General features: G+C 32.1%; 5 protein-coding genes across 10 annotated transcripts in view; 4 read left to right on the plus strand and 1 right to left on the minus strand.

The window, feature by feature from the left end:
• Window positions 1–411, plus strand: part of LOC144835508 (receptor-type tyrosine-protein phosphatase eta-like) — a 49,464-nt gene extending 49,053 nt beyond the window's left edge. The window contains exon 29 of the mRNA XM_078690592.1: window positions 273–411. Within this exon, the coding sequence (XP_078546718.1) occupies window positions 273–377 (105 nt within the window). The 3' untranslated portion in view covers window positions 378–411. The remainder of the gene's footprint in view (window positions 1–272) is intronic.
• LOC144846393 (single-stranded DNA-binding protein, mitochondrial-like) lies at window positions 179–4,655 on the minus strand. Of its 2 annotated transcripts, none has more exons than XM_078703543.1 (7): window positions 4,511–4,655; window positions 4,112–4,157; window positions 3,538–3,657; window positions 3,070–3,157; window positions 2,770–2,858; window positions 2,541–2,570; window positions 179–840 (listed from the first exon to the last, which is right to left on the minus strand). In XM_078703543.1, exons 1-7 carry the CDS (start codon window positions 4,532–4,534, stop codon window positions 818–820), a joined length of 420 nt encoding a protein of 139 aa, XP_078559669.1. In that variant the 5' UTR covers window positions 4,535–4,655; the 3' UTR covers window positions 179–817. The 2 variants fall into 2 exon arrangements, with proteins under 2 accessions (XP_078559669.1, XP_078559670.1); XM_078703544.1 differs by having other exon boundaries at window positions 2,524–2,570; window positions 4,511–4,653.
• LOC144846319 (CUE domain-containing protein 2-B-like) lies at window positions 4,644–8,851 on the plus strand. Of its 2 annotated transcripts, none has more exons than XM_078703538.1 (8): window positions 4,644–4,673; window positions 5,806–5,879; window positions 6,024–6,155; window positions 6,654–6,718; window positions 6,944–7,071; window positions 7,150–7,317; window positions 7,833–7,967; window positions 8,359–8,851. In XM_078703538.1, the coding sequence occupies exons 1-8, from the start codon at window positions 4,659–4,661 to the stop codon at window positions 8,503–8,505; spliced, it is 864 nt and encodes a 287-aa protein (XP_078559664.1). In that variant the 5' UTR covers window positions 4,644–4,658; the 3' UTR covers window positions 8,506–8,851. The 2 variants fall into 2 exon arrangements, with proteins under 2 accessions (XP_078559664.1, XP_078559665.1); XM_078703539.1 differs by lacking the exon at window positions 4,644–4,673 and adding an exon at window positions 4,739–4,810 and having other exon boundaries at window positions 8,359–8,850.
• Window positions 8,852–10,512: 1,661 nt separating this feature from the next.
• LOC144835514 (uncharacterized) lies at window positions 10,513–12,264 on the plus strand. The gene has a single exon (XM_078690597.1). It carries the CDS (start codon window positions 10,513–10,515, stop codon window positions 12,262–12,264), a length of 1,752 nt encoding a protein of 583 aa, XP_078546723.1.
• A 574-nt stretch (window positions 12,265–12,838) lies between these two features.
• Window positions 12,839–17,829, plus strand: part of LOC144846199 (T-complex protein 11-like protein 1) — a 207,238-nt gene continuing 202,247 nt past the window's right edge. For 2 of the 4 annotated variants that reach the window (XM_078703529.1, XM_078703528.1), the window contains exons 1-9: window positions 13,214–13,237; window positions 13,689–13,868; window positions 14,281–14,413; window positions 14,895–15,015; window positions 15,447–15,667; window positions 16,176–16,312; window positions 16,526–16,701; window positions 16,928–17,103; window positions 17,592–17,758. In XM_078703529.1, coding sequence (XP_078559655.1) covers window positions 13,222–13,237; window positions 13,689–13,868; window positions 14,281–14,413; window positions 14,895–15,015; window positions 15,447–15,667; window positions 16,176–16,312; window positions 16,526–16,701; window positions 16,928–17,103; window positions 17,592–17,758 — 1,327 coding nt within the window. In that variant the 5' untranslated portion in view covers window positions 13,214–13,221. Of the gene's footprint in view, window positions 12,976–13,213; window positions 13,238–13,688; window positions 13,869–14,280; window positions 14,414–14,894; window positions 15,016–15,446; window positions 15,668–16,175; window positions 16,313–16,525; window positions 16,702–16,927; window positions 17,104–17,591; window positions 17,759–17,829 lie in introns of those variants that run through there. The other 2 variants (XM_078703530.1, XM_078703531.1) reach the window with 2 other exon arrangements.

Raw genomic sequence — 17,829 nt, forward strand, 5'->3', positions numbered from 1 at the left:
TTGAGGAACAATAGGCCTACCCTACTATATTTAGATTCTGACTTGGTTCGTCCTATATATTAAAATATATTATTGAATCGTTAAACTAAATACCAATTTGCGAAGTTGAAAACAAAAATAAAGGTTCTTGGGCTTCACTAGAAAGCAAAACATGAACAAAAAATTTTGTACGACAAAATACTTGTATAATTTTTATTAAAACATGCATGCAACACACAAAATTAAAAATATTTGTATAATTTACAAAATGAATGCGTTTTCTCTTTTCTTAGCAACAATATATCTTTATTCACAAATGCCTGATGGACATACTAGAAGAAAGAAGACTAACAGCAAAAACAGTGTCGTCGAATGGCAGTGTAGAACACAAAGTATAACACCAAATGAGGTCTATAGTGACCAAATTCACCATCTCTGTATTTACAGGAGCTAGTAACTATCCACTGTATTCCAATAATAATACCCTTTTCACATATGTGTAAATTGTTACAACTTGTTACAAGTTTTTGCAAATGTGAAAAGGGTATTAGTCTTAGCACTGTGGCAAATGCCTAATTATAGTTTCACATTACAAAACATAATTGTATTGTTATTAAATGACATGATTGTTTATACTTTATATATCATTCCTGGAAAATAAGTCCTGTAATACGATATATTTTATATTATTTTCATGGTTAGAATAATTTATCTGAAACAATAATAAAGTGTTGTTGTCCCTGTTCAGTAGTGTTCTAACCATATACATTATATGCGTTATAAAAAAAGCAAGCTGGCGTCTTCTAAATGCAGTTCACAGATATTTTTGGAGTGTAGTTTATTCTAACCAATATGTCCAACCTAACAAAAATAGAAAATAAGTAATTAAATTTAAAAGGACGAACAACTAACCATTTTAAAATACTTCAAGATGTATTGTCCCCCTGAAAAATTGTTTTTTTTTCACAATTTTTGGTTGAATATGCCATTTTAATGTCACATAATAGTTATCCATTTTGACCAAAAATTGGATTGAAAAGAAATTTATCTGAAAAAAAACTGTAATTTTAAGCAAAAATAGTCAAATTGGCCTATCAGCCAATGGGTTTTTAGTTGAATTTATTTTGTCATATAATATAAGTGAAAACATAATTTTTTCCCCCGTTTTTTTTATACTGAAGTTACTAACTTTATTAAAACTACAAAATAACCTATTCAAATTCTTATTTAATAATTTTCCATTTTTCTTGGTTTTTTGGGGGGTGGGGGACAATACATCTTTAAAAGCACTACAGAAAAGCATCGGGAGTGGGATGGTAAATTGTGCATTAGGTTACATTGTTTGATTTGTATGGTGCAAATTAAAAACATTTTTGATACGATTTATATTAAACATTTCAAAGGTAAAAAGAAAGTGCTTTTTTTCATTGGATCAAAGACACTTTAATATTGTAAATAGTAATATTTTTGTAAAATATTTGATTATTATTTTATACAATATAATTTGTTTCACCAAAGTACATGATAAGCTAACCATGGAAAAACTATGAAAAGCATTGTATGCAAATTAACACTTAAAGACACATTCCCTACGTTTTTTAGATCTAATTTAAGATCACAAACTATATTTAATGTAAAAATAATACTATATGGTCCTATTGCGATAACTTTTTCGTCTTTAAATGGTTACAAATGTGAAAAATAAGTCGATTCTAATAATAAAAGGCCAAAACAAATGGAAGACTCCTAACTTTTCAGCGAAAATACCGGGTTTTCCCCAATTTGTATCAACGGAGTCCGGCAAAAATAGAAAGACAATTAATGCAGCAACTATACAACGTCAGGCTAGGTATACAAAACTAAGCCTAGCTAAGCTAGGCCTAAAGACCGTCCACGAGAGGTCATTCACCGCGAGCTACTTAGGTAGTGCATTGTTTCTCACTTTTTATCATAATTTACCATAAAACGTATATTTAAGACAAGGAATGACCTGGTTTATTGTTTTTAAAGTAATATATATGTATTATTTTTACAAAACGTCACAAATAGTAGGGAAGGTGTCTTTAAATACAGAAGTCATACACTTAAGAAAATGTATGATTATAAACTGTTTATAAAGCCTAATTTAATATTTTTGTTGCAATACAAGTTGATAACAGTTACACAATTTTAGTTTTTTATTGTTATACATAATATATAGAAAATATGAGATAGAGAATATAAATATGAAGTTTGTTTTTGTGCAATTCTAAATATTTACAATGTCAATATTAATTTTTGTTATATTTTGTATTTTGATAATATGCTTATGTGCAATAAAATATCAAAACATGATTGTTTGTCATCCAATATTATTAAGTATAATTTAGTGTAGATTTAAGACAGGATTTCGGCTTCGAAAAGCATTGTGGCACACATGGCGTGTCATACCTATACTTGATAAAGATGGAATCACAAAAAAAAAAATTAAAATGCTAACTGGTGGACTTTAAGGCAACTTAACATTTGATTATTTAGTTTATTTTATGGAAATAACAAAGGTACCTTTTAGTAGTTATCACCTGAACGATGGTCCAAAAATATTACATCATCTAAAAAATAAAAATACTATGACTGTGACTATTAGCACACAAGAGGCACATAAAAATTGAACATGTACAATTCTGTAAAACATACTTGTATATACTGTAAGTTGGTTTCATGGGCACCATTTTTGCAAGCTTTGGTGGCTAGAAACCAACTTATCCAGGTAAGTAACAAGCCTGAATGGGTAACAATGATGATACAAACCTGCTACTACTGATGTTGTGAAATTGGTGTTGCCATCATCATCCGTATACTGACCGTACTCTATTTTTCCTTCTAAATAAATTCTGGAGCTAAATTCATAAAAAAAATGTAATTCAATCATTATTATATTGTATAATAACCCAACAATTATGATTAGAAATTCATGGTCAATCTTCTTTGAAGTTGTTGAATTACCTCAAAGGTCAAGAAATAAGAAGATCCGGGAAGCTGAAACTTCCAGGTAAGAATTTAATAATCAAAACCTCAGTTAACCTAAACATTATTTTTTATTATATTTACCCTTTTTTGGCGTATGTATATACTGTATCTTTGAGCCACGGTCTGAATATAACTATCCTATGCCACTGGGTTTTCTGTTGGTACTCCCCTGTGAAAATATTTATGAAAATTCACATTTATACAGAGTAACTAAATGATTTATAACACTGATACAGATCCAGTGTATGGGTGCATGTCATGATCTTTAAACAACTTCACATTTATATTTTGCACAATTTACATCTAACAGTAACAGCTATGGCTATGTGCGCTCACTGGCTAAACCCATAGGCCCCAGAGCTTGTGGGGGCCCCTGAGCAGTGCCAAGAGGAAAAATCAGGCATTCAAATATATCGAAAAAGCTAAAAACGCCAGAGGCCTCCAGCATTGGAGGGTTCCTACACCAGGGACCTCAGGCACTGACAGTGACAGATACAGGATTTTGAAATAGAGAGGGGAGGGGGAAAATGTCATGAAATAGAACCTCACCAGTTTTATCTTTGAAATTTTCTGATGTTGCTAAGGGAAATGCTGTGCATGGATTCTCCTGACTACCTCTCATCTCTGGTTCTCTTCCAATTCTCCCTATCAACACAACTTTATTCACCGCTGTAAATAGCAAACATTTATTACATAACAATTTTTATTATTATTATTATTTATTCAGGCAAAATTTTACAAAATATAATACAAATCAACAAATTAAACAAACAAAACGCAAAAGAAATATAAAATCATAGTCACTAGCTGCCAGGAAAGCACAAAAGCTGCCTTAGCCACTGTCACCAATTAGGCGTGTACCTCCAACCAGTGACTAATTATTACAAATAATATATATAATATAGATGATGATAAAGTTAATATCTTAAAAGAATAACTTAATTATTTCTTTATGGAAAAAGTAAAGGTATACAACCATTGCCATTAACCAGCAGTTCTTTTTTTAGTGTGGACCTCAAACAAATTGTATACCGTACAGGTCACGGTGGCACTCTTTGTCATAAAATACAATAATCTGGCAGTTGCCTTCTAATTCTTGGTGTTAATTAAGGTATAAACTCACATTTTTCTACTCTTGTAGGCTCACTACTCATCCATCTTTGTGCAACCTAGAGGGAATAATTAAATTCACATGACGCATTTATTACAATTCACTAGAAAAAAAGTCAAATAAAAAAAGGTATTTACTATTTATCATTAGATAATTGTTCACACCCCTCTACTTAAATGGAGAGGGCCTATTGTATAAAATTAACATTGGCTTGTTCAGCCAAACATTCAGTGGAAAGTGGAATTTCCAGGTGAGTTTAGAGGATGACACAGAGCGAGGAGGCCTGCTTGTTGGCCAGGCTAGACTACTACTGTAGGCTAACCTATTACACACCTATAGTTAAGTTAGGCCTATCTAGGCTATGCGTTATCTATGTTATTCTCGTCTTGTATCTCTATTAATAATGCCTACCGAGATCAGACTTCTTCGTAACATTTCTAGTGACGAACAAAACCAAACCAACAACAAAACATTTGTGTCAACAGACCAACCGTGTATACCACATGTGTTTTTCTTTCAGATGGACGAGTGCATTATTTTATGGGTGTTATGTTCGTGAATGTGGTCCACAGAGGTACTAGTGATAACAATAGGGTTAAAGGCAGCAACAGCGCACCATATGACTTGGTTTGTTTTGGTTTCTAGAGCGCGCGGTGTTATCGTTTGATTTTAGATTATTTCTAGACCTTGCTAGGCCTATGCCTTCCTAAAGTAAGTATAATGTTAATTAATTTAATAAAATTACATTTAAGAAGCCCATCGATAGACTAGATAGGCCTAGGTAGGGCAGTGTAGGAGTGATACTTCTTTCTAGCTTTATACAGATGGCCTAGGCTCTAGGCCTAGGCCTAGACCCTCTCTCTGCTGAGCCTGATATGATGGCTGCATGATTTCATGCCATGTATGTTGTGGCTGAGCTTTGCCTGACCTGACCATTCTACTTAAAGATAGATAGGCATGGCCAGAAACCGGGCAGATCAGATTTGGTATTCCTGGACTAAAGCCTAGCCTAGGGCACAGTGACAAAGACCGTGTCGTTTGATGTTGGAAATGCTATTAGAAGTCTATATATAGGCCTAGCCTAGGCCTATATCATATTTCGTAAATTAATACTTTAAATTGACAGGTCTTAGCTTAGTACTAGTAGGTCTTACTAGTTGACGCAATACGGACATTTGTGACGCAATGTATGCATTTATTTATTATTTATTTAATGCATCAACTCAGTTCGTTTCGCGAACGCGAAGCTTGTCGATTATTTAACATTTTTGGTGTCTATATCGCGCTAAAATTGAGGTTTTATTGTTGGAAATGCTATTAGAAGTCTATATATATCATATTTCGTTAAATTAACACTTTAAATTGACAGGTCTTGGTAGGTCTTGGTAGGTCTTGGTATTTAGGAGGACCCAATGTATTAATCAAACATGATGTTTATTTTTAGTTAGGCCTAGCCTCCTAACTAACTAAAAAGGCCCTAGATAATATTATATTGGTCACAATTTTTTTTTTAATTAAGCCTAGCTAGACTAGCCTAGGTAATGTCACAATATTTATTATAAAATTATAATCAGTATGATAACAGATTTTAACTTATTTTGCAACCGTTTTTTACAATAATTGTAGGTCTAGTCACTAGTCTAGTCTGATTAATGTAAACATTTTTTTTTCTGTTTTTTTAATTGTAATATTGAATATATTTTAAGATGGCAAGTGGAAATTTTATTGAAGACCAACTTGTGATTTTTGCTAAAAAGCATTCCATCTACAGCTCCCTCAGGTAAGAATACTTGTCAGTCAGTCACACACAAAAATTATATACAATTTTGTTTTCTCTAATCTGCTTGATTATATTATTTAGTATTATACACAACAAATCTAAACATATTTTTGTACAATAATAATGGCCTTTATGTTACTTCAGTTTTGTAGATGAGATTGTTCTCGACTATGTTTCATCAATCCTGGAAGATATTGGTAGTGAGGATGATTTTGCTGTGGAAGATTTTATTGAAATGATGGATGCTTATATTACAGGTTTTAAAAATATTGAAAGGTAAGAAACGTACAAAACCATAGGAAAATGTACCAATGAATATGTTCCAAAATTATAAACACTGACCTTATATTATACAAATAATGAATGTTTATGAGTGCGATAGTACAAATAAATTCATGAGGACAGTGAAAGATGAAAGGTTTCATGAGGCGAAGCCAAGTGAAAACATACTGGACCAACTTTTCATGTTTTACCGAATGAACTTATGTGTTCCATTGCACAAATATAAAACATTCATTACTGTATTTGTTTTATAACACACCTACTGTAGCAGGAGGCTACAGTAAAGCCTACTTTAAACTATTCTAAATAGAAGAACTCAATCTTTGACGCGAAAATTATAGACGGCGAAAACTACAGGTTGATCGAACATGATCAGTTAACAACGGCCTTTGATTGCACTCTCGATGAGTTCAATAGAGCATTTATTGAATATCATGTTACCCACAATCCTCCAATCAAACAACATTTTTTTTTCTGTTATAAATTATTTAGAGAAGAAGTTTGTAAATGGATATTTCATGTTGCTGAGCAGTTTAAATCAAAAGATCAGGAAGAAGGTAAATTGAACAGCAAACTTGATACCTTTAAAATTCAATTATTTCCCAACCTACATTATTTTCATACTTTTAATCAAGTTAGCTTGGAGTAATTTACCCTAAGCTAGGACTAAATTAAACCCAATGGAAATCAATCTTGTTTACAAATGTTGCCGTTTCTTAGTCTACAAACCTGTTTTATGTATTTTGCTATGATTAACCATCACTTAACATTTTATATTACAGAAAACACAACTCAGATATCCTCAGAAACACCTGAGCTGTTTACATTGCCGCCATGTGATGCAATAGATGATACCAAACATGAAAAGTTAAATGATACGGAGATTGTGTCAGAAGAAGTTGACAAAAAGGTATATAGAAATGATTAAACAAAAGATTAAAAAAGTGTTAATACATTTTTGAAAACCAACTATTTTTATTAATTTTAGCATTCATCTATTGAGGAGAATATGCGTTTGTTATTAGAAATGTTTCCTGCTTCTTGCCAATTGGAAGTTAAGCATTGTTTATCAATGGCAGAAGGAGAAGTAGAGAAAGCAGCACAGTTGATGTTACTAAGACAGGACACAGGAGAATCAGAAAAACTTAAACAACAGGTAGAATATGAATTTGCACATTTAGAATCTACTCATCCCAAGTATATTTGAGGTGTTACGTAGCGATGTAGACGTTACCGACCCATTATCTCTCGTACAAATGGGTTTCATGAAAGCTTTTTTCTCTTTTGTTAGTTTTTCATTTACCTGTTTTTGTATGTCAGTGCAAACATAATTTCTATGTATATTTTATATGCAAATTAAATGAAAGTAATTTTTCACTGATAAATGAATGAATTTCTATATTTCTTGTATTAAAATCTCGCACATTTCTTTATGCAATAAGATTTTTTTTTTGGACTGGCTAATATTTTTTTGTCCTAGGGCTTTTAGATGCAACAAGTTGTATTGTATCATCTTTTTTATAATAAATCAAAATTTTTCTTCATAATTTCACAATAGTGACCAAACTTTGTCCATTTCAGATGTTCATTTTCAAGACAGTTAAATACATTTTTACACATGTTTTTATTGTAGTGTAGTCCTGACTTATATTGCATTACGATTTCTTACAGATGACAACATCAACAAGATATAAAACACACTCTGAAAATTATGAAACTAAACTTAAAGAAAATATATTACAGAAGTATTCATATGTTGATACTGATGATGATAAGATAGATCATCGACCACTAGTGCAAAAAGAGGTTTGTACAATGTCTAAAGCTCTGTCTACATTATCAAACTAGTTTTACAAAAAAAAGTGTGATGTGCCCAAATATGATGGTGATATGCCCAAATATGTAGTGATATGACATCATCATATCCATGTATCGGCACATCACATTTTTTTGTCATAAAGTTTGATAGTGTAGACAGAGCTTTATAAAAAACCATCAATTTTTCTGGTGATCAAAAAGTACAGTGGAATCACTATTAAGGGGAAACTTTTGAGACTCAACAAAGTGTCCCTTTGTGTGTGTAAAACATATATTTCCCCTTGTTCGTTTCATAGGAAAATGTCCCCTAAATAGAGGTGTCTCCCTCCCAAAGCAGAGTTTCTAAAGTATTTTGTTACTATTTTGTTAACATTAATAGGATGACAAGAAACGTGTACGTTACATTGGTAACCAAGTTGTGTCAACACGAGGTGAAAGGTATGTTGATATGCGCCCTCGAGAGTCGGAGGAAATGAAGAAAACTTACATAAATTTAAAACCAGCTCGACAGTATCGTTTTCACTAGTATTCGGCATATTTTACTTACTGTACAACATTTAGATAAATTTTAAATCATGTACCAGTTTCAAATATCGCAATGCCTGAACAAGAACATCTTTACAAAAGGCATGTTGTCTGCTGCTCGTTTTTAGAATTTAGTATTGGTAGAAGTAGAATTGGGGCAGTGTTTGAAAGCAAATAAACTAATAATTTTTCAGGCCTATGCAACTGTTTTCAGTTAATGTACCTTTTCTTAGCATATTAGTGCAATTTGTTTATATTGCTGGAACCTTTCCCTAAGAGTTAGTTATTTCAATGAGTGTGAGATTATACAGTTTTATAAATTATTCCATTGTATGTATTTTTTATATAAAATAAAAAATTACTGTATAGTAAATGTTGTTTTACTTTTTTTTAAACCAAAATATGACAAGCTTGATGAAGAGGGGCGGATCAAGAATATTTCTTTTTATAGTCTTTCAAAAAGAAGTTCATAATTTAATTTTAGCTATCAAAAGGGGATCGCACCCCAAAGCGCAACCCATGGATCCGCCCCAGGAAAGGGCAACTGTCAGTTGTTTGCAAGAAAAGTCTGTTTACATGCGATAAATGGGCTTGTTGCTTTATATTTATTTATCTATACAATGAATGAAATAATGAATGAATAAAATTATGGAAAATAATATAATACTGTAGTAAAAATTACTCCGATGTTAAAATGATCACGTTATAAAATATTTTAAATATAAAAAATGTAAATTTATGTTTCTTTTGTGATTTTTAATTCCTAAAACAATGTTGTGATTTATCATCGAAGGTTCGTCTCAGGTCTAATTCACAATTTACATCCATTAATTTGATGTTAAGAAATATTTCTTTAAAAAAATTCCGCTCGAATTTTTGACGTAACAGTTTTAATTATTGTTCTTTCTTCATTAAATTATGCTTTTTTTGATTGATATTCTATTTAATAATGTAAAACAGAATAATTATTTTAGTTTAACAGTAGTACCGTAAACATTTTGTGTAACGTAAAATAGTTTGAAATGCTCTATTTAATCACAAGCCTATCGGGTATTAAATACATAACTGTTTTGAGGATGTATTATTATGATTGAATTCAGTTTTTCCTCTGTAGTTGATTTAGCTCATCATTCAGTCAATTAAATTCGCAATCAAACAAAGTGTTGAGAGATAGGAAATTTGCTAGACTTCGCTTATGCTGCTATATTTTTACATGATATACACTTAATATATTTGTAATATTGCCATTTTGAGTCAACAAAATCATGCTATTACGAAGACAACTTTGAGCTTGAAGGCTTTCAAAGCAAAGTTTGATTACTTTTTTCCGTGTAATGATTTATTTTGCCTCTACTCTGCTAAACATGTAAATCAGACTGTGTACTTTTTCAAGAACATATAGGCCTACAGTAAATGTATAGGCTTGTAATAGGTTGTGGGTTTGAGTTTGTGGTTATTGTTAGATTAGAAAGGGTGATTTAAAATGTACAAACTACAATGTAGATAGCACCATGCTAACAGATTATGGCAGTATTATTATTTTAATATTATTATTAATATTCCCCAGACCATGGAGCACAACTTTCAATGCTCGGGCATATTGTGCTTTTGTCATTCATATTTTAGGTTTGCTTGGCATTTTAAAGAGCTAGTTTCTTTTTAAAAAAAACAAAATATCATTTTATTACCAGAAGAGGTTCGTTATTCAAGAAAATAAGGTTAGTTGCAACAGCAATATGTTTGTATTCAATTGTAATAACAACACCAGTATTATTTTAGGTAATTTAAAAATCATACATTAAAACTTCGATTAGAAGTGGTTTTTAGGGCAGTTCAGTTAAAACTGGCCTATGTAAAACGTAGGCCTTATTATACATAGTTTTACACACACATTTTCGAGAAGCTCCATCCGCATTCCCCGGAGACTAAAGACGTAAGATTTCTCAGGGTCTTTTTTTAGTTGATTGTGGTTTATAAGATTTTCAAAATAAATGCTATGCTTTTACAGATGGCAAGTCAATCAGGCGTGCTTGGTAAATGCCAAAACCATCCAGATAGCACATTAGATCGGTTTTGTTCAACTTGCTCCAAAAGTGCCTGCAAGAAATGCTATCTTTTCATGAGTTGTTTCAAAGCAGGACATGATACAATACCAATGAGAGATGCTATAAATAAGTTTAACAAACACGCAGCTGAAGTTGTCAAAGCAGTTGATGATACAAAACGGGAATTAGAAGCACTTTATGATTCTATAATCGAAGACAAGGCTGATTTTGAAACGCATGTACAATACATAAAAACGGTCATTGAACAGCATAAAGAAGCCCTTGTTAAACAAGTTGAAGAGGAAAGCAACAAACTTTTGTTTGACCTTGAAATCATACATAAGCAAAAAAATGAAGCTCTTGAAAATCAAGTGAAAGAACTTGAATCACATCAAATGCAAGTACAAAGTCTGAAGATATCTGTTACAGAAACATTTAACAAGCCAGAAACTGAAAATGTTCTCAATAAATACAAGTCGAATGTAAATATTGTGAAACAAAACATAATGGAAATGTATTCCAAATATTCTGTTTACACGAAGAACCTTAAACCAACATTCACTGTAAATACATGTTTAGATGATGTTCTCAAGAAAGGCATCGGTAAAATAACAAGTATTGATAACAGGTACGTCATTGATAAAGAAGACGAGTCCATTATCGTAACAAAGGGACAATCATTTTTAGTAAAGATTGCAACAATTATGGACAATTATCCATGTAAGTTAGCTGCTACTCTGGTAAACCCTACAAGAGGAAAATTGGAAACTGGCGAGGTAGAATACTTAGAAAATGGAAACTGTAAAGCAAAAGGTAGATGTGACGAAGAAGGTTATTGGATGATGGATATCACTGCTGGAGTATCACGGATCAAAGGATCGCCAGTAAAAATCAAAGTTGAACCAACAGGACTGGCACTTACCATTGACGACATCCATACAGTAAGCCTACGCGAAAGGAGTCAGCATTTATCAGATGTAGAATTGGATACAGATGGTTGTATATTGGTATCAAGCTGCGGTAAAGAAGTACTGAAGTTTAACCAATCAGGTGTATTTGTTTCCAGTATAGAAGTGGCATCAAATGCCATGGTTGATAGAATGTATCGAATGGAAGATGGTCACCTGTTGTATGTTGATGAGCTACGAAAGAGTATTGTAATGTGTACTGAAACATTTAAAGAAATCACTCAATTCGGTAAAGGAATGTTGAAACATCCAAAAGGTTTAACGGTAAACAATGAAACAAGAACTCTGTATGTTGCAGACAGAAAATATCAATGTGTTTTAAAATTCAATATTGATGATGGAAGACTGTTAGCCAAGGTAGGTTTAGATGGTGACATTGGTCGACTGGTTCTACCACAAGATGTCACCTTAACCAAGGAAGGTCATTTGATTGTTACTGATTTTGGTAATCATAAAATACAAGAGTTTGATGCAAGCGGTAAGTTTATAAAAACGCTTGTTGGGTATAGTAAGGAGGATGGGAAAGTATGGGGCCCTAACAGCATAGTAATTGACAATGATGAAAACATGATAGTGTCAAGCTATCATAAACTACAATTATTTGATAAAAATGGCGTTTTCATAAAACGGATAGATATTAGTGGTGATTGTTTGAAACCAAGTGGAATTTCTATAATTTCCAACAGACCTAGGAAAGTAGCAGTAACATGTTTCAACGAAAACAACGTTAAACTATTTAATTACTAAATTTTACCAGATTTGTCAAGGACAATATCTCGAGCTTTGAGCGGGCTTCCACATCGAGCACGAATTCGTTTTCCCACGATATTTTTCTCAGGGCACGGGCCGATTTCGAGCGCGATGTGAATAGCTTAATTGATTGGCCTAAATATGTTGTAGACTTTTCTGAACGGGTTGGTAACCGTTTGAAAGGCCTAATTTATTATCCAATACGATATGTGAAAACATTTGTACATATTTTTCCTCAATTCTTTTTTTTTTTCTAAATAATAAAACATCAAGATATCTTTATTAAAATGTAGTAGGCCTAGTCCATTTTTATTAATTAACTTTTAGAATAAATGCGTGTCCCTAAATAGGTTATTGTTTTGTTATTTTTGTTTCATTTGTTTTAAATTAGATGGCAGACCATGCTATTATATTATTTGGCTAATAACGAGACAATAAATAGTACAGAAGTTGTAGAGATTCCCATCCTAATAAAATATTCCAAATGGCTCCCCGTAGTGTGGTCGTTCGTGACGTATTGAGTAATAAAAGGGGCGGAGTTACAAAATCAATGAGGCATAATGTTTTTAATCATTCTTCCCCGCTCAGCTCCGTAAATACAAAAAATCTAGAAACATCTATTTTAGCATTTAACAATAACGAAACGGTTGTATCTATACCTGGTAAAACGTGTTAAATTCAAGCTATTTTAAAGTTCAAAGAGTACAGGTAAGTTAAGCGTACAATACAAGTTATAAGGCCATTGTTGTGGTAGGTCTACAAATAAAACGTATAGACTAGGCCTAGGCTAGGTGTAGGCCTAGCTAGGCATATGACATATATAAGTTATGATAGGCGGCTCGATTTGGCCTTCGGCCGGGCCAGTTATTGCACTACTACTAGCTGACTGTTCTCTAGGCCTATGATGCCAAGGGAAGACACAGTAGGCCTAATACTATATTTCCCTTCAAGACAATGAGTTATGTCGTAAGTGGTGAAGGTCAGATAGGACAAAAAATTTAAAAATAAATATTTATGTTCCTATACCTCAGCAGTAGCTCTCTACATACATAACATGTTTTAAAACTTTGTGGCTTGTGCCAATACATTTTCATTCATGCATTTTTTCATGACTAATTACACACATATAATTGTACTAGTGTAATCAAGAGCATACATTTTGAATAATTGTGTATGCATAGAAACAAATTTGAATACAATGTATAGCTCAAAATATACTATTGTTTGTGTATAGACCAAATTTAAAGACATTATCCCTACAATTTTTGATGATTTGTAAACATAATGCATAATATTACTTTTAAAATATTAAACCAGGTCATTCCTTGTCTTAAATTTACGTTTTATTGTTAATTACTGTATATGATAAAAAGAAGCTTAATTGCTTTGAATGTCCTTTCATGGATTTAACAAAATCTCAGGTTGTGTCAGTGAAATTATTATGGCAGAGAAACAAAACAAAGATGTAAAAGAACATTCAGAAGAGAGAGATGAAAGCCAACAAGATGACGATCAACAGTTTGGGTCATCAGGAGAGGAAGAGGTATTGAGGAAACGTCTGCGGTCACAGTCCCCTGGTTCAGATTCCGCAGCTATCTCAGGTTAGTTGTAATAATGTATAATTTAGTAGCACATTTTCCACCAACTTGTGAAATTTAAAACAATAGCCCATAGTGAAAGACATCATTGTTTCTCGCTTTTTGAAATTGTCAAATGACTGTACATCATCATGAAGATTACTCTTTTTTTAATCTCCTAGTTGAAATTCCATACATTTTGCAATTTATTAATAATCAGGCATGGATTTTGACGGGGACTAAAAAGGCTTTAGCCCCAACTGAAAATAAACAGCCATGTCTTTTTAAAATAAAATATTGATTGTTTTGTTTTGTTTTCTGCAACCCAAGACACCCCCCCCCCCCCCCCCTCCTTAATCTGTAATGCTTAATCCGCCCCTGCTAATTACTTATTCAACACATTATGGTTACCTATCTTTATCCAACTCTACAATAGCCTCTCCTGGAAGACATGCCACATTTGAAGAGCTTCTTCAGGCTGCTGACCTTGTCTCAAACATGTCACTCGTTCATGAGATTAGTGTTGATAAAGACTTCAAACTTACCCCTACGGTTTTACCTGAAAATTCGTAAGTTTTTGGTATTTATCAAGTACATCTTTATGCCCTTATAGTGTTTACTTATATAATAAGTATATATTATATAATATCATATTCAAATGGAAATAGTAACCAACACGAACCATAACAAATACATACTTTGATTGTTTGGTCTGTGGTGTTGTGCTTTTTAGCTAAAAGAACCGTGCTTTGCACATATCTTAAAATATGCATCCTCCATGTACTTGGTTGTTGTAGTAGTATGTGGAAAATAAATTGGTAATTGGTGCAAAAGAGAAAATCAAAATAATAAAAACAAAACTACGAAAATTGATGTGTATGTTGGCACTTATTTTTAAAATTATTTGTTGTTGTTTTATTGTTTTTTATAAATATACCGATATATATAAAATATTTTAAAAGCAACCAAAAACACTGCTGGGCCCACCTCTTGTGGTACCTATGTACATGAACAATGAATTTGGTATCTACACTTTTTTCTTTTCATCAGACTAGAGAAACAGGTGAGGGATGTAATGCACAAAGCATTCTGGGATAGCTTACGAGATGATCTGCAGGAAGATCCACCAAACTATAAACGTGCTATTGGTTTACTTGGCGAAGTCAAAGAGGTATTTTTTTAATTTGTCTTTCTCGCTCGGATTTTCTTCCATTAATCTTTTTGATTAATATTACAACTACTGTACTTCTATATTTTTGTCAATGTTACTTTTAATAAAATTTATTTTGCATAGCTGAAATGTACGATGGATTCCATACAATATCCATAGTTTCGCAGCATAGAACTAGATTTGCTGGTCACTGCTATCCAGCAAAAGATCAGGTCATTTCCGACATCTTTATTTAGACTACAATTTCTTGAGGTAGAAGACCAATTAACTTTGTTTTCTGTGTCGCAAGAGACACCAACCAATTTATTGATGTCCCACAAAACTAAATGATGAACAAAGAACAATAGCGTCGCATTGTGAACTCTATCTCGGTTGCGTCCACTTGTAAACATGGAGAGTTTTCAATACAATTTTTTTTTTTCAATTTTCAGACGCTGAACATGTTGATTTTACCTCAAAACAGTAAACAAATTGAAGAAATCAATGAAAAAATTGACACAGAATTAATTCAACAACAGGCAGAACACGGAGTCTTAGATGTACTCCAATATGCCGGCTACATAATCACATTAATGGGAAAAATATGTGCTCCTGTCAGAGACGAAGAAATTGAAAAACTTCAACTTCTGACAGATGTCATTGATTTATTTCGGTACGTTTAATTTTGTCTTTAGGCTAATTGTTTATTTAAGATATATGACTCATGTATGTTGTACATAATATAGTCATATCATGTAAAGTCGAAATGCAAGGGTAAAATTATTATATTAGATTAATCTAGAGTGAAAAATGTTTTAAACAAGCAGTTATACTAAGCAATGGGAGAGATACTGAAACATTTCCAAAATGTACTCTAATAAAAATTATACACTTTTTGGGCAATTATTAATATTAGGTACTTAAGTTGATGTGAGTGTCTGTATTATCTTATGTAAAAATATCAATTATATGTATATAATATGTAATAATAAACAAAATAATTTAATTATAACATGTTTATATTGTGATATGTGCACATATTATTGCATTATCATCATACTATGGTATTGTAGAGCTTTTATATGAGAGTCAAAAGCTTTCGGTTTTTTGAAATCACTCAAAATGTTTTTTTAGAATTCAAGAGAAAACCTTCTGGTATATTACTAATGTTCATTTTACAGGGAAATCTTACGAGTACTAGATCTGATGAAGCTGGATATGGCCAATTTCACAATCAACACATTTCGTCCACATATTCAACAACAATCTGTCAACTATGAACGAAATAAATTTAGCGAGTTCCTTAAAACACAAAAAGGTAAGTTGAGTCTGTTGTTACCATCACTTCTTAGCATCTTGCCCTTTGTCTCCACCTTTTACAATCTCCTCTTTTACGAACTCTGCCTTTTTTCTGCTTGAACAATCTCTGCCCTTTTCTGCTTTTACAATCTCTGCCCTTTTCTGCTTTTACAATCTTGCCCCCTTTTTCCACTTCTTACCACTTTCCTTAACGTATTGTTGCTTTTTTTAGATGGACTTGAACTTACAAAGAAATGGCTTACACATATGAAAGAAGAGCTCTCTGCCCCCTCAGACCAAGCAGATACTGCTGGAGTTTCTGTAGCCAATCAAGTCTCTCCTATGAAAATTATAAATGGTGCTTATATCAAGCTATTCGATTGGCCGACTAATTCTTTATTTCCTGAGGTAAATAAATAAACATTTCTTTAATCAAACTTGTATTCCATTTTTTATTTTATACATTTAATGATGATACTGATTACCGGTATTTGAATTTTGCTTATTATTTTAATATGTATGACAGATATAAACGAACATTATTTTGATATGTATTATTATTGATAAGTAAATCAGATATATATATATAAGTATAATTGTAGTAATTGTTAAAATAATTCTTTTATGTTCATAGACCATAATCATGGATCAGGGACGATTTATAGAATTAAGAGAAGAGCTAAAAAGATTGACATTGATAGCTTCAATTCTATTGGTCACATATACAAATGTAGGTATGGCCATCTCAGGAGAGAAGGGTTTCCCTAGCAAACTGAAAAGAGAAATAAAAATTCTACTTGATGGAACAAAGTAAGTATTACTTTATTGGTAATGATATTTATATTTATTTTTGTATTAAAATAGTTAATTCACTAGTTTGTGAAATTGTAACAATTTAAACATATTAATACAACTATACCATATTGTACAAACCTATATATTGTGCTGCCCTTTGGTGTGACTATCAGATGAAGACAATTAGATCTCCTAATGTATGCTACAATAATGCTCTGTGCCGTATACTGAATGTCTCTAGTGCCAGTATGATGTTTATTGAACATGGTGTCCCTTCTTTTAATGAGTATGCGAAAATCTATCTATTATAGTTCATGCAACGTATGTTAAATAGCTTGTGTTTGCAAACATATGCTCCATAACTCAAAAATGTATTGTAGATAGAGAAGTATCCTATATAAGCTTAAAGTTTGCGAATTTTCTTTTTCTGTTTGTACGTTTGTTGATATAGATGAAATTTTTCCAAAATAAAAGAAATTGAATTCTTTTAAAATGTTTTCTAGTGACGATTCAGCTGCAATGCTAAACATAGGCGATTACTTATGTAAAGAGGTCAATGAGTGTTTGAAAGAGAGCAAGTACCAAATGTTGGATGCAACAAAACAGGAAACCCTGAAGAACCAACTACAGGCGGTAGCTGATAGAAACCACTCTGTACAAAAATTATTAGGTAAGGAAAAATTACTATTTATAAATTGTATCCTCTGCTTGTTAAAAATTGTCCACCTTAAATTTATTTTA

The sequence above is a fragment of the Antedon bifida genome, chromosome 1 (genome assembly GCF_963402885.1).
Source record: "Antedon bifida chromosome 1, ecAntBifi1.1, whole genome shotgun sequence".
Lineage (NCBI taxonomy): Eukaryota > Metazoa > Echinodermata > Crinoidea > Comatulida > Antedonidae > Antedon > Antedon bifida.